Below are 13,452 nucleotides of genomic sequence, written 5' to 3'. Positions count from 1 at the left end.
GGGGTCTGCATGCAGCCCGCAGGCCACCAGTTTTGACAGCCCTAGTGTAGAGAGATGTAAATACTCCCTTCCAAAAGTGTATGTGGTTGCTTCAGAAAGTTTGTGGAAGAAGTCCGTTATATTTTTTTGTTGTTACCTTTTATTTTCATTTTTCCAGGAATTTTTTTAAGCCCCTTCATCTAGAGCTAGATGGGAAGATACTGTCAAGAAACAGTGACATTACATTTTGGTATTTTGTTTAAGGATTTAAGGAGTCTCTGATTTTGTAGCAATACTTTTGACTTGCCCTTACATATATATTTTGGTTATTAGATTCTCATTGGATATATGCTTTCCAAAGATGTTTTGCCAGTTTTTTTGGTGTCTCCCCCACCCCACCCCCACTTTTGGGGTAGATTTTTGATGAACAAGTTAATTTTTGTAAGATTCTATTTCTTTGTGCTTGGTTAGTATTGTAACAAGCAAGGATGGACAGTGTTGCTCTGCATTTAAAAAAAGAAATTTATGGTTTTTATTTTCACATTTCAGTCCTAAATTCATTTTGACTTTGTTTTTATATATGGGATAAGATAAGGGATCCAGTTTCCATTTTCTGCACATGTGGAAATTCAATTTGTCTAACACCAATTATCAAAGAAACTTCTTTCCCCGTTGAACGGGCTTCTCTCTCGGCACAAACCAGGTGACTATATATGAGTAGGGTTATTTCTGAGCTCGTTTCTCTTCCATTGGTTCCTAGGTACGTTGTTCTAATACCAGGCCATTTTGATTACTATAGCCATAAGATGTTTTAATTACTTCTCTTGTATAAAGATAAGACTTCAAATTCCCTTTAACAGGAGGCAAAGATGGACCAGTGGGATTTGCTGACTTTGTTTATAAGCACATTGTTCCTGCATGTTTTCTGGCACCATTAAAGCAAACCTTTGACCTGGCAGATGCACAGACAGTATTGGTAAGCACCTACGAGTTTTTATTTACCTTGAGAAGCTCCCATGTACTTTAACTTTCACTAATTTCTTCAAGGCCAAGTTGATTCTATTGTTTTCTTAATTTCAAAGTAGGGTTCATTTTTAAAACTTGAACATAGGCTAACCAAAGATTGGTGATTGAAATCCACCAGCTGCTCTGTGAGAGAAAGATGAGGCTGTCAGCGCCTGTAAAGATTGAAGTCTGAGAAATCCTATGGAGCAATTCTACGCTGTCCTAGAGAGTTGCTGTGAATTGTAAACAACTGACAGCAGTGGGCTTGGTTTGGTCTTCTAGCCATAGTAGGAGATTTTTCTTGAATTATCACCCTACAAACCTGGTGTCTTTCCTGGCATTCTGAAAGGAAGTTTTTAAGTAGCCGGTGATCTACTGGGACCAAACTGAAGCTTTTCTCCACAATAGACCTCAAGCGGTCAAAAAGTTATCACCTACTCTTAGTGACTTCATGTTAACAGAATAAACTATTACCTCATTTTGCACCAACTTCATGATCCTGGGTTCCATATTAGATGATTTTTTTTAAATAATTGAATCCTCACTGAATCTGCATATATTTAGAAAAATAGTATTCTGTTTTACAGAAAACAGATCATTTGTAAGCTTCTCACTGAAATGAATTTTGAAATAGTGGGTGCAACAATGAGCTTAAACAGCAGTGGTTGTCATGAGGAGGATAGGACTTGGCACTGTTTCATTCTCTGATGCATAAAGTTGCTATGGATCAGAATGGATTCTACAGCACCTAATAATAGCAGCAGCAAAACTCATTGTCAAAGGCTTGATGGGAACTTTAAATCAGCTCTGATTCCAAAATGTGTGCCCTGTCTTTGCACTGCGTCCTTTCAGAAGCATGAAGCATGGTCCTGAGTTCAGTGAACAGTGTCCTTTACCTGTATGACTTGTACTTTAAGAGTAGTACTAGGGGCATGAGGAGAGGTGCAGACTATGAACTCCCTGTCAAGATTCCCACTTGATTATAGGAAATCACAGATGCTATTAAGTCAGAAGTTAATAAGATGATGCCAGAGGCAGTAGTAAAGGAAGCACGGAGAAGGGAGACCAGCAAGAAGGAAAATTGTTAGTTGTAGCCTAAACTGGAGAAAGAGTGAGGTACTGTGGATAAAAATATCAAAGGTTGGTGGTTGCTTGCTTTTTTAGTAGTGTTGATAACATTGGTACAATCTGTAGGAAAAGCCTGGTCTGTATCTGCTTTTTTCCAAACATAAACATCAGTAACCCATGGCAAGTGCTAGCGTGTAAAACGGTGACTGAAAGAGTGACAGATACAAAACGGGCTCTCATGTAGGAGGTTGTCTAAATAAAACATGTAATTGGGAAATACCATTAATGATAAACATCTCATAAAAATCCAATTTAAAGATTTTTCACATATTCCTTAGCAAGTTTAACCCTTCCTTCAAGGGTTTTGGCTTATTCCCCGAAAGGGGTAATTTTAGAACATTTACTGATGAAAGTTAATTCATCACACAAAAGAGACTTAAATAATGTGGTATCATCTTCACCCGTTCATATATGTGTATTCTACTCCTGTTCACTTGGGTGACCTCATTGGTTTCGGCAGGATCCTCTGATAACATCTAGCAAGTGGAAGGTGGCTAGATGTTGACAAGTGTTACTTCTGGGCTAGAACATTTAATTGCCACTGTTTTTCTCTGATCACATGGTCATTCAATAGGAGAAAATTGGAGCTGAACTCATTTACAAATTCAGGCTTGGTTTCTAGCAGAAGCAGGAAATAGAACTTATTTTGGACTGACACTTTAGTCATTAGTTTCCGTTTCCACCGCCCATTGTCAATCTCTGCTTAATTGTTTTGTTTCCTTTTGGTCCATCCTTCCCCCAAAACACAAACAAACTAGAATATCATTTTCCTCATGGTATTTTCCTCAAATCTCATCTTCAGAATACTGTCATGCAGTTGACCTATATCTCACTTCCCCACAACTTAGTAGCCGCTAGATTTCATAATTGTCATTTACTACATTGGGACAGCATTCTTGTTTTTCTCTCTTTTACTTTTCTCCCCAGCTTATTTTCCCCACCTGCCTCTTTCCTCTCTTTCATTTCTTTCTGGAAGGAAATACTCATGAGCGGTGACTGGAGAAATAAAATAGAGGATCCTTTATCAAGAATTAATCATATTAAAATTTTAAACTTGTTTTTCACAGGCTTTATCCGAGTGTGCAGTGACACTGAAAACAATTCATCTCAAACGGGTAAACTTTGTACCCTTCATTTTTGTTTCACATGTGAATGAATACATGTTTTGGTTGTAATTGCATTTGACTCATCTTTTTCTGGAAAGCTATACCTTTTATAAAAGTAATTAACTTTAAAGTTTTGGTTTTTTTAATGTGGTGGGAGGGTCAATATTGAACCTGCAGCATATTACTGCCTGTTACATTTGGGTAACAAGAAGGTTAAGAGTTATGTATGTTTGGAAAAGGACCGAGAAATTTTAACCAATAATTGAAGGTTCAGAATTCACCATCCAAGAGGCTTTCTCAGAACTAGCTTTCTCCAGCACCTCAGTATCACAAATGGTTAGAGCGCTGTATAAATTTACAATGCCCTATACAGTTAGAAGAGTATAAATTATATATAAAGTGTATAAATTGTAAGTGATTTGGGTTGACCCAAGATGGTGTGCTTTTTGCCATCTACAACACTTTTAAATAAGTTGAATTGGTGACGGCATTGAAAAGTCAGATTTTGTTATTTTTACAAGAATTTTTATCTCCCATGTTTTCTCAAATGAAGTCAGAATGCTGGCAGGGCTGATATTCCCATATAGCTACAGGTAGCACTTAGAGTCTGCTTTTTAAATTAAAGCACTGGGGCTTGATCAGGTGTGCATACAAAGTAAGCTTAGATCGGGTAGACTGAAAAATGAGCTGAGACAGGATAGGGACCTGAGAAATGTTCAGAGCAGCAGTTTAAACCTGTGGGTCGTTTTGGAGCAGCGGTGATACACAGGAAGCCCAGTTGTAGAAAGTAATAGGCTGAAGAAAGATGGATTGATTTTTGTTGTTGTTCCATTTGGGACCATGAATTTATTGATACCTTTCAAAAAGAAATTTAACTTAAAAAATGTTTTTGTTGTTGTTGCTTCAGGCTACACTGTAACAAACAAATGCTGTGTGAAAAGGATAGTTAGGGTGAGTTCTGGTATTTTCTTACCTTCCACTAAGCTTATGAGGAAAGAAAACAAAAGACAGAAAACCATTATTATTTAGCAAAATGTAGTAGGCAGCCTCTATTGAAGAACAGGGGTTTTGGAAATTAAGTGACCTGCTTTTTAGTATAGCACCAGTCAACAGTAGACTGGATAAATCTCTCTGGGTCTTACTTTCTTCATCTGTTTCTTTTTTTTTTTTTTTCCTATATTTTTCTCATTTTTTTTTTTTAACATTTTATTAGGGGCTCATACAACTGTTATCCCAATCCATACACACATCAATTGTGTAAAGCGCATTTGTATATCGTTTTTCAAAACATTTTCTCTCCATTTAAACCTTCATCTGTTTCTTATTGCTTCATTTGAACACAAAAAATTTTGCTTTTAAAGTAAGCATTCTTATGTCAAGAAGAAAATTATTTATTTGTTTATAATTATCCTTTCATTTTCAGGGCCCAGAATGTGTTCAGTATCTTCAACAAGAATACCTGCCCTCTTTGCAGGTAGCACCAGAAATAATTCAGGTAAGAGCTATCCTAGTGAGTTTTCTCTTACTTTATAAGGTATACTTCAGGCTAATTTTTCATTATAAATACATAGTGGATCTAGCATCTCATCAGTTTCTGCATATACACTTTATTGGCACCAATTACATTCTTCAAATTGTGTACCTGTTTTCACTCTATTATTAAACGAAGCCCTCCAAGCAAAAACTTTGTTACTTTGAGTTTTATATTTACCTTTTTATTTCATGTAAGTGAGATCCTCTGATTTACTTCCCCTCGGCATAGTGTCCTCTAGGCTCATCCATGTTGTGTATTCAGACTTAATTCCTTTATGGCTCAACAATGTTCCATTGGTCTTGGGAATTGCGGTGCCATGAACATTGGTGTATATATGGTCTGCTGCTGCTTTCATGTCTCTTGGGTATGTACTGCTAATAATTTCTTTTTTAAAACTTAATACCAGACTAGTCCCAAGGAATTAGAGATTACAGATGTCTCAAATATCCAACATTTTCAAGATGGTATTCTGCTCCATTCCACCACCCTCCCTTACATATATTCCCTAATCTCCATGAGTTGTGCACATCACTGCAATATCCCATGGAAATCATAAAACATTGAGGAAATGTCTCATGTGGTGTTGGGTGTTCTTCAGTCCCATAACTGAAGGTGAGGCATAAGTGAGCCAAATGCAGGGTCCAGAGCCAAAAGCAAAAATGTCCAAGTGTCACAGCAGGTCTTTCTGTCCTGGATTCCCTGTGTTTCCAGTTCCTCTTTGTACCAGTGAACTTTCTGTGGTCTAGCTAGATTTGTATGGTAGAATTGGGATTATGATAGTGGGCTGGGAGGGAGCATTTAGGAACTAGAGGAAAGTTGTATTTTCCATCGTTTCTACACTACACCCTGATTGGCTCGTTTCCTCCCTGTGAGTCTTCCAGAAGGGGGTGTCCAGTTGCCTCCAGATGGGCTTTGAGTCCCCAATCTGCACTTCCCCTCATTCACAATAAGATTTTTTGTTCTTTGATGCCTGTTAACTAATTTCTTTGGCACCTTGTGATCACACAGGCTGGTGTGCTTCTCCATGTGGGCATTGTTGCTTCTGAGCTAGATGGCTGCTTGTTTACCTTCAAGTCTTTAAGACCCTAGACACTATATCTTTTGATAGCTGGGCACCATCAGCTTTCTTTACCACATTTGCTTGTGCACCCACAACAGGTCTTTTTGCTTCTACCAAAGCTTAGTAAGATAGTAGAGGTATGGTTTTCCTGGTGAAGTGTATGGTAGCACTCTAGCATGGCATGTATATATCCCATCCAAAAAAAACAAAAACAAAGGTTGAGGTCTTAACTCACACCCTCTAGTAAAATCTTAAAGATTCCCAAGAAAAACAAGGCTTCGAGTCCTCTAAGAAAATCAGGTCTTAATCATACTAACACTGTCCATTAGTGTAGTAAAGAACACCCTTCAAAACAGGATTATAGCCACAGGCATTAGAGGCCCTAATTAAAATGTTTCATGTAAGGAATTAGTGGCAAATGAAGATATGGTTAGAAGGGCCATATTAAGTAATTGGCTGCATCCTATATACCTAGGAGTGGAATTGGGAGGTCATAGGGTATCAAACTAAATTTTGACTCAAGAATATTGCACGCATTCAGCTTGATCTTTTATTGCGCATAGTAGAGCGAGACTACTTAGCTTGGAGGCCAAACTGGGGTTCTGTGAAATTAAATAGGAACAACTTTTTGCTTTCACTAACCTTTAAAATGAATTTAGTTTTCCTTCTATGGTAAATATCGGCCACAAGTTATGATAATGTTAGCATTACTTGTGGTTTTGCCACGTCGAAACCATATATTAAATAGATGTCTCAAAATACTGTTCATGCTCTCCACTATTCTGAAACTATGGTACTTAGTAGATATGCCACCAGTCCTTCTTCATCAATAATTTATGACCCCTGGCTGACAAGTACTATGATTTTTGTTTGTTTGTTTTAATAATTTTTTTAGGGGTTCATACAACTCTTATCACAATCCATACATACATCCATTGTATGTCAAGCACATTTGTACATATGTTGCCCTCATCATTCTCAAAACATGCTTTCTACTGAAGCCCTGGTATCAGCTCATTTTTCCCCTCCCTCCCTGCTTCCCCCACTCCCTCATGAACCCTTGATACATTATCAATTAATTATTTTGTCATGTCTTACACTGTCCGACGTCTCCCACCCTTCACCCACTTTTCTGTTGTCCATCCCCCAGGTAGGAGGTTTTATGTAGATCCTTGTAATCGGTTCCCCCTTTCAACCCCACCCTCGCTCCACCCTCCGGGTATCGCTACTCTCACCACTGGTCCTGAAGGGATCATCTGTCCTGGATTCCCTGTGTTTTCAGTTCCTATATATACCAGTGCAATCCTCTGGTCTAGCCAGATTTGTAAGGTTAGAATTGGGATCATGGTAGTGCGGGGGAGGAAGCATTTAAGAATTAGAGGAACATTGTATGTTTCATCGTTGCTACAGTGCATCCTGACTGGCTCATCTCTTCCCATGACCCTTCTGTAAGGGGATGGTCCCGTGACCTACAGATGGGCTTTGGGTCCCCAATCTGTACATCCTCCTCATTAACAATGATATGATTTTTTGTTCTTTGATGCCTGATAACTTGATCCCTTCACCACCTTGTGGTCACACAGGCTGGCGTGCTTCTTCCATGTGGACTTTGTTGCTTCTGAGCTAGATGGCCGCTTGTTTACCTTCAAGCCTTTAAGACCCCAGACGCTTTGTTGATAGCCGGGCACCATCAGCTTTCTTCACCACATTTGTTTGTGCACAGATTTGTCTTCAGCAATCGTGTCAGGAAGGTGTGCATCATGGAATGCCAATTTAATAGAACGAAGTGGTCTTACATTGAGGAAGTACTTGAGTGGAGGCCCAATGTCCATCTGCTGCCGTAATACTAAACCTATAAATATATGCATGTAGATCTATTTCCCCATCATCGTATATAAATATATTTATATGCCTATATTTAGACCTCTATAAATGCCCTTTAGGTACTATGTTTTTCAATACCATATAAGCTTGTGTGATAAAGAACTGTTTGAGTTGATTTTGACAGTGATAATTTATAATAAGATATTGTGAATTTGAATTAGAATGGATTTAATATACATATCCTGGCTTCTCTCTCCTTTTTCCTCCCGGCCACCCCAGGAATTTTGTCAAGCTCTTCAGCAGCCCGATGCTAAAGTTTTTAAAAATTACTTAAAGGTAGGTTTTTTGAAAACTTTCATATCTTCATGCAATCGGTTATGTTAGGATATTATGTTGCAACTACAGTTTGACCAACTATTACTTATTTTTGGATTTATTTGCTCTGAAACTACTCTAAAAATCTGCAATTACCAATGCTCTAGAGTTCAGTTTTCTGCACAAGACTCCTTCAACTGAGCTCTTAGAAAAGATAACAAGCACATTGAATGTTTAAGTGTCAGTCTTTTATAATTCAGTTATGTAATTAAATAGAAACTAGAGTGGTAGGAGAACAAAAGATCAAACTTGCTGATATTAAATTGAATTAATGAGAGGAACTAAAAATATAAGTGTGAGTTCTTTTTGGTTTGATTTTACCTTATTTAGAAATATTTTTGGGTTGGAAAGCAGTAGGATTCTCACATTTGGCCATCTGAAGTACTTTGTGAATTCATAAAATTATTGAGTTAAATAATAAATAAACCCTACAAATTTAGCAAGAAGTACCAAATACAGATTGTGTGTTCGTACTTATAAGTCCAAGAAACAGAACTATCTTTTTCTTAACTAAGTAGTTACTCAGCCCTGTGTGACTGCTTTTTATATACCACATGGGATGAGTTTCCCTGACCACAAGGAACATGTTCTGTTAGGGTCACTATGAGTCAGAATCAACTAGATGATGAGTTGAAGTGCTTAACTCAGATAGTACCCGCTATCTCTGGAAAGTATGTAAGGCCACGTGGGGAGACCATGCAAGAGTTTGCAACTGAAGATAGCCACTGCAGGGGAGCTCGAAAAAAGGGCCGTAACTAAAAAAGGAAATTGGGGCGGGGGGAGTGTGTGTGCACTTGCTGCATGCCTGAGAGAGATCCCACCCTCGACCTGAAAGAAGAAAACTCATGGAATATGTTAAAAAGAATTGTGCCAATAGCATTATTCTTCCAGTCAGAAAAAAGTGAAGTTCCTTCTTTTGCACAATCCTCTTCATATCCGTATCTTGCTGATGTTCTTTTTATATGACATAAGCTTAAGTAAACGCTCTCTGATCGCTCCCTCTTTGTACTGGTCTACTTGTTGATCTGTTTGAAAACTGAATAACCTTCAAAGTCATTCCTGTTTCTAACTTTCAGTGGCTCCCCGTTGTTGACCAAAATGCTTTTCTTTCCTCCCTCCTTCTGCTTTATGGTCTCATGCTACCTTTCTGGTTTCTCTTGCAGATTTGGTCTTTGCTATTCCTGTTATTCATGTCTTCAGCAATCCAGCCTCATTAGCAATCATCCTTTTTGCATTCTACTGAATCTTCTAGGCATACCTCAAAGCATAACCTCCTTGTAGGGCTTTCTTTATATAGAGATAACCATATTTGCTTGTGTATAAGCCAAGTTTTTCAGCACTTTAATGCAGTTTTTGTGGTAAAATTATGTACCTCAGCTGATACTCGTGTCAGCTTATCCTCGAGTATATACAATATTCTTTTCTCTGCACCTACGTAATAGATTATTTGTAAAATGATTATTGGTTCCATTAGACTGTCCTTGATGAATTTACTATTTACCATTTACTTTCTCTAATGCTCACTGGACACATATACCTGATTGTGTGAGGTCATGCATAAGAGTAGACCAGTGCCTATGTAGCCTCATCGTCAAAACTGTTGAGTTAGAAATGCTCCCCCTCCCCTCCCATCCTATAGACATTCTCTTAGGGAGCATAACTCTTTTCTTTTGAGCTTTGACTTTTTTAAATTTTCCGGTGATAATTTTGGTAGACGTTCCCATCAATAAAAAGATAAAGGGCATCTATTCTTGTAACCATGTGAATTTCATAGCATTAGAATAATGTCAAGGCTTTGGAAAGGAAGGATGAATACAGGAAACAGGGTGGGCATTGGGGAAGTGCTATTTTTAAGGATTGCAATCAGTAACAAGAAATTATACATATATTTATATATATATATATATAATCATTGAATGAAAAATTAATCTACTTTATAAACCTTTACCCATTTCACAATAAAATGAGCTTTAAATTTTTTTTAATTTAAATATATTTTTTAATTTTTTTAATTATAAAAGAGATAATGGCATATTTCACTAGTTTCTGATTTGGAGTATGCTCAACAAGTTATAGCAAGAGTTTGCCAAAATCAAGAATCAGATATTCTCATCTTGGATTCAGTATTAGGCGTGTGAAATACTTTAAATAGGAATTTTATTTTGAAAAAGAATGTCTCACATTCAGTAACTTGGGCAATGCTTTGGTTGTAAGCAGCTCTCTTCTCACATCAGTATTAATTGTACTAATTATTTACAGGTGTTTTTCCAGCGAGCAAAGCCCTAAGGACTGGATCTCCTTCCACCTTCATCATGATCAAGAATTCCAATTAATAACTTACAAAGAAGTGATTTTTGTGTACCATTCACACTGACCTTTTTAACATTGCTTTTAGTCTTCTGCAATATGTGTATTGGGATTTTCCAGTAAAATGGGTATCATCTTTCCTAAGTGTAGGCACATGATGAGAGGTTGCTTGCATGCTGTTAAAAGATACAGCAAAGTTATCCTGGTATCTTAATTTTATTTTTATTTTTTTAATTTGAAAGTTTAAGTCAAGTCCTTTATAAAGGCCATACCAGTGGGGAGAAAAGTACTTTTAAAATTTTGCTGATATAAGATGTTTGAGAAATTAAATTTTCTTTTACATGTACTGACACAAAGTATGGGGGGGATTGGATACAACAATCAAATTAATTGTTTGTAGATGTCCAGGACCTTTCTTTAAATTGTTTCAATGCCAATGTGTATTCTACATAAGAGAATGGTTTTATCAACTAATGGACTTCAAAGTAGGTTGGTATTACACATATTTTAAATTAAAAAATAAATAAATTTTATGTAGTGAACTCTACCAAGACTTTTTTTGGAATTATTATAAGTACCATAGCCATATCTTTTAATCATAATGGCTCTTTGGTTATCAGTTAAGGTTTGTAAATATGAGTTTAGGGGTCTTGTTTAGTTATGCTGCTAAGGTTATAGTCTATGTAATTCTGTTAAATAATCATTTAAAGGTGCAGTAGGAAAGCCTATGAATCTTTTCATAGGTATAAAAGTTTCAAGTTATTTTTTAAAAATCTTTTATTGTATATATTTTGAGCAAAATATACCTATGTGCTTAGATATTTGTAAGTTATAACCACCCATTTAATTACAAAGCATTTTCTATTACCAAATGCCAATTTTTATTTGTGGGCATTCAAGAAAGCAAGAGTAAAATGATACCAGTAATAAAAGTGAGTTTAAGGAGAAAGTTGGATAGAACTGACCAGCAAAATACAGTGACTTTAAGTTAAAATTGTAAAAGCCCAGTTAATATTCTAGAGGGATAGCCTTGTTTGCTTGTTTAACCTCTGGTTCGTGTATTCTTTAGAGGCTTCACACGGGCTTCAGTGCTCTAAACTCCCTACAGTTGTATTATAACTTGTGTACATGAATCTTGTTCTAGGGTTCATTCCAGAAGAAAATTTAAACATTTTCCTTGTATCATGGAAAAGTACCAAACTAAGAATAAAGTGACAGTTAATTATAAAATTAAACCAATGGAATACATATTATTCTTTAATATAAAAGTTTAATATAAAACTTTTTTAAAAATAGCTAAGTGAAAGCTGGGTGCATCTTTGGTAGGCCCCTGTCCTATAAGAGAAATAATTGCTTCTGTTATAATAGTAATAATTGTCAAAAAAAACAAACACAAAAAAACACTAACAAGGAGCATAGCACAGTGGTATAAAGAACACAGGGTCTTGAACCAGATTAAATAAATTCAAGTACCAGTACAGCCAATAAGTTGTTTTAGAATCTTCAACATTACCTCTTTCTGCTGCAGTATCTTTTATTATTTATAAGATGATGTAAATAAGGGTAACCACCTCATAGGGGTATTATAAGAATTTAATAAATTAAACTTGCCCCTAATGTCCTGGTAATAGCTATTAATAGTATACTCTTCTATATATAAAGGAGCCCTGGTGGTGCTGTCAGACATTGGTCTGCTAACTGAAAGGTTGGCATTTCAAACCCCACTACCTCTCTGAGGGAAGAAAGATGAGGCTTCCTGCTCCTTGTAAAGGTTTACAGTCTTTAGAAGCCCCAATAAAGGGTCAGTATGTGTTGGATTCAATTATATGGCAGTGGGTTTTGATTGGATTCCATATATGTGAAGGTGACACCTTTTCCCCTGGGTCTTTAAAGCCCTTCGGGGAGTCCTGGTGGTCTAGTGTGCTATGCATCAAGCTACTCAATACAAGATCAGCAGTTTGAACCCGCTAACAGTTCCACGGGAGAAAGATGAGGCTCTGCTACCATAGAGACTAAGCCTCAGAAACCCACAGGGACAGACTGTTCTGCTTGAGTTGGAATTCACTGGATGACAGTGAGTTTGTTTTTTAGTTTAAGGCCCTTCAGAAGATTCATGTGTTCTTAGCTTAGGGATATCAAGGCATGGAAACTAGAATTTATAATAGAAATTAATGCTTCATGTTTTAGTACACAATTCCCATGATTATTCCTTGAAGCTGCCCAGGGTACTTTACTTAGGGAATACCAAAGCAATTAGGAAACTGTTTTTATCACGAATAATCTTAACTTGGTTTCCAAAGCAGTTGTCCAAAGGTTTGTCTCCAGGGAAATTCTTGTTACAGGTGAGATTGTTGAGACACAGGACTTAAGGATTTGTGTGATTTGGCTGTGGAACCACAAAGGTTTTATGATCACTGGTTTAATTCTGTGCCTAGCAGTTTATGTAAATCTTACCATGCTAACATTAGTTGGTTTATAAGTGGCTTGCTTTTGAAGAAAACACTGTGGTATTTTGATGTTCGTCACTAATTATGTAGTAAACATGTAAGCCCAGGCCTTTTGACTCAGTTAATTTCTTTACAACTTTGAGCTGTGAGTTTCGCTCCTGGAAGGCGCTGTGCTGAGTTCTCTTCATCAGCTCTAGGAAAAGTGTCATTGATTGGAACTGTAAGCAGTGACGATCTGGTGTGTGCCTCCATTCTAAACATTGTTTTAAACTGTAATAAAGTCACTTTGTTTGTAACAACTCATTAGAGTTGCCTCTTGTTAATCTCCATTATGAAAATGAGCAAACAGGCTCAGGGAAATAAGAACTTACATAAAGATGGAAACTGGGGCGCAAATTCGAAAGCCTCTGCTCATTATTTTGTCATAGTGTCCCGTTTCATTGGTCACTGTGGTTATTCGCTGGGAAGAAGCCCCTTTAGCTCCAGCTCTGCCAGGTGCTGACAGTGCGCAGGCCAGGAGCCCTCAGGCGAGTAACTGCGAGTACTCGGGTTCCCTCATACTGCCATCTCCACAAAACACAATTCAGTGAACATTTACATCAAGGATGGTAAGTGCGAGTTACTCCGGGGCGACAATCTACGTCTTTAAAACAAGTCCAAGTCCATGGCTCGCTCTTGATGGTCCCC

At 37.2% G+C, this 13,452-nt stretch overlaps 1 protein-coding gene across 1 annotated transcript in view; it reads left to right on the top strand.

Annotated features, from left to right (window-relative positions):
• The window catches only part of XPOT (exportin for tRNA), a 41,467-nt gene extending 30,602 nt beyond the window's left edge, over positions 1–10,865 (top strand). The window contains exons 19-23 of the mRNA XM_004700805.2: positions 840–955; positions 3,180–3,227; positions 4,642–4,713; positions 7,916–7,972; positions 10,271–10,865. Coding sequence (XP_004700862.1) covers positions 840–955; positions 3,180–3,227; positions 4,642–4,713; positions 7,916–7,972; positions 10,271–10,297 — 320 coding nt within the window. The 3' untranslated portion in view covers positions 10,298–10,865. The remainder of the gene's footprint in view (positions 1–839; positions 956–3,179; positions 3,228–4,641; positions 4,714–7,915; positions 7,973–10,270) is intronic.
• The last annotated feature ends 2,587 nt before the right edge of the window (positions 10,866–13,452 follow it).

This window comes from Echinops telfairi, unplaced genomic scaffold, assembly GCF_000313985.2.
Source record: "Echinops telfairi isolate 266 unplaced genomic scaffold, ASM31398v2 ScPeMD7_2;HRSCAF=8, whole genome shotgun sequence".
Taxonomy (NCBI): Eukaryota; Metazoa; Chordata; class Mammalia; order Afrosoricida; family Tenrecidae; genus Echinops; species Echinops telfairi.
This window is presented reverse-complemented; position numbering and strand designations above follow the sequence as displayed.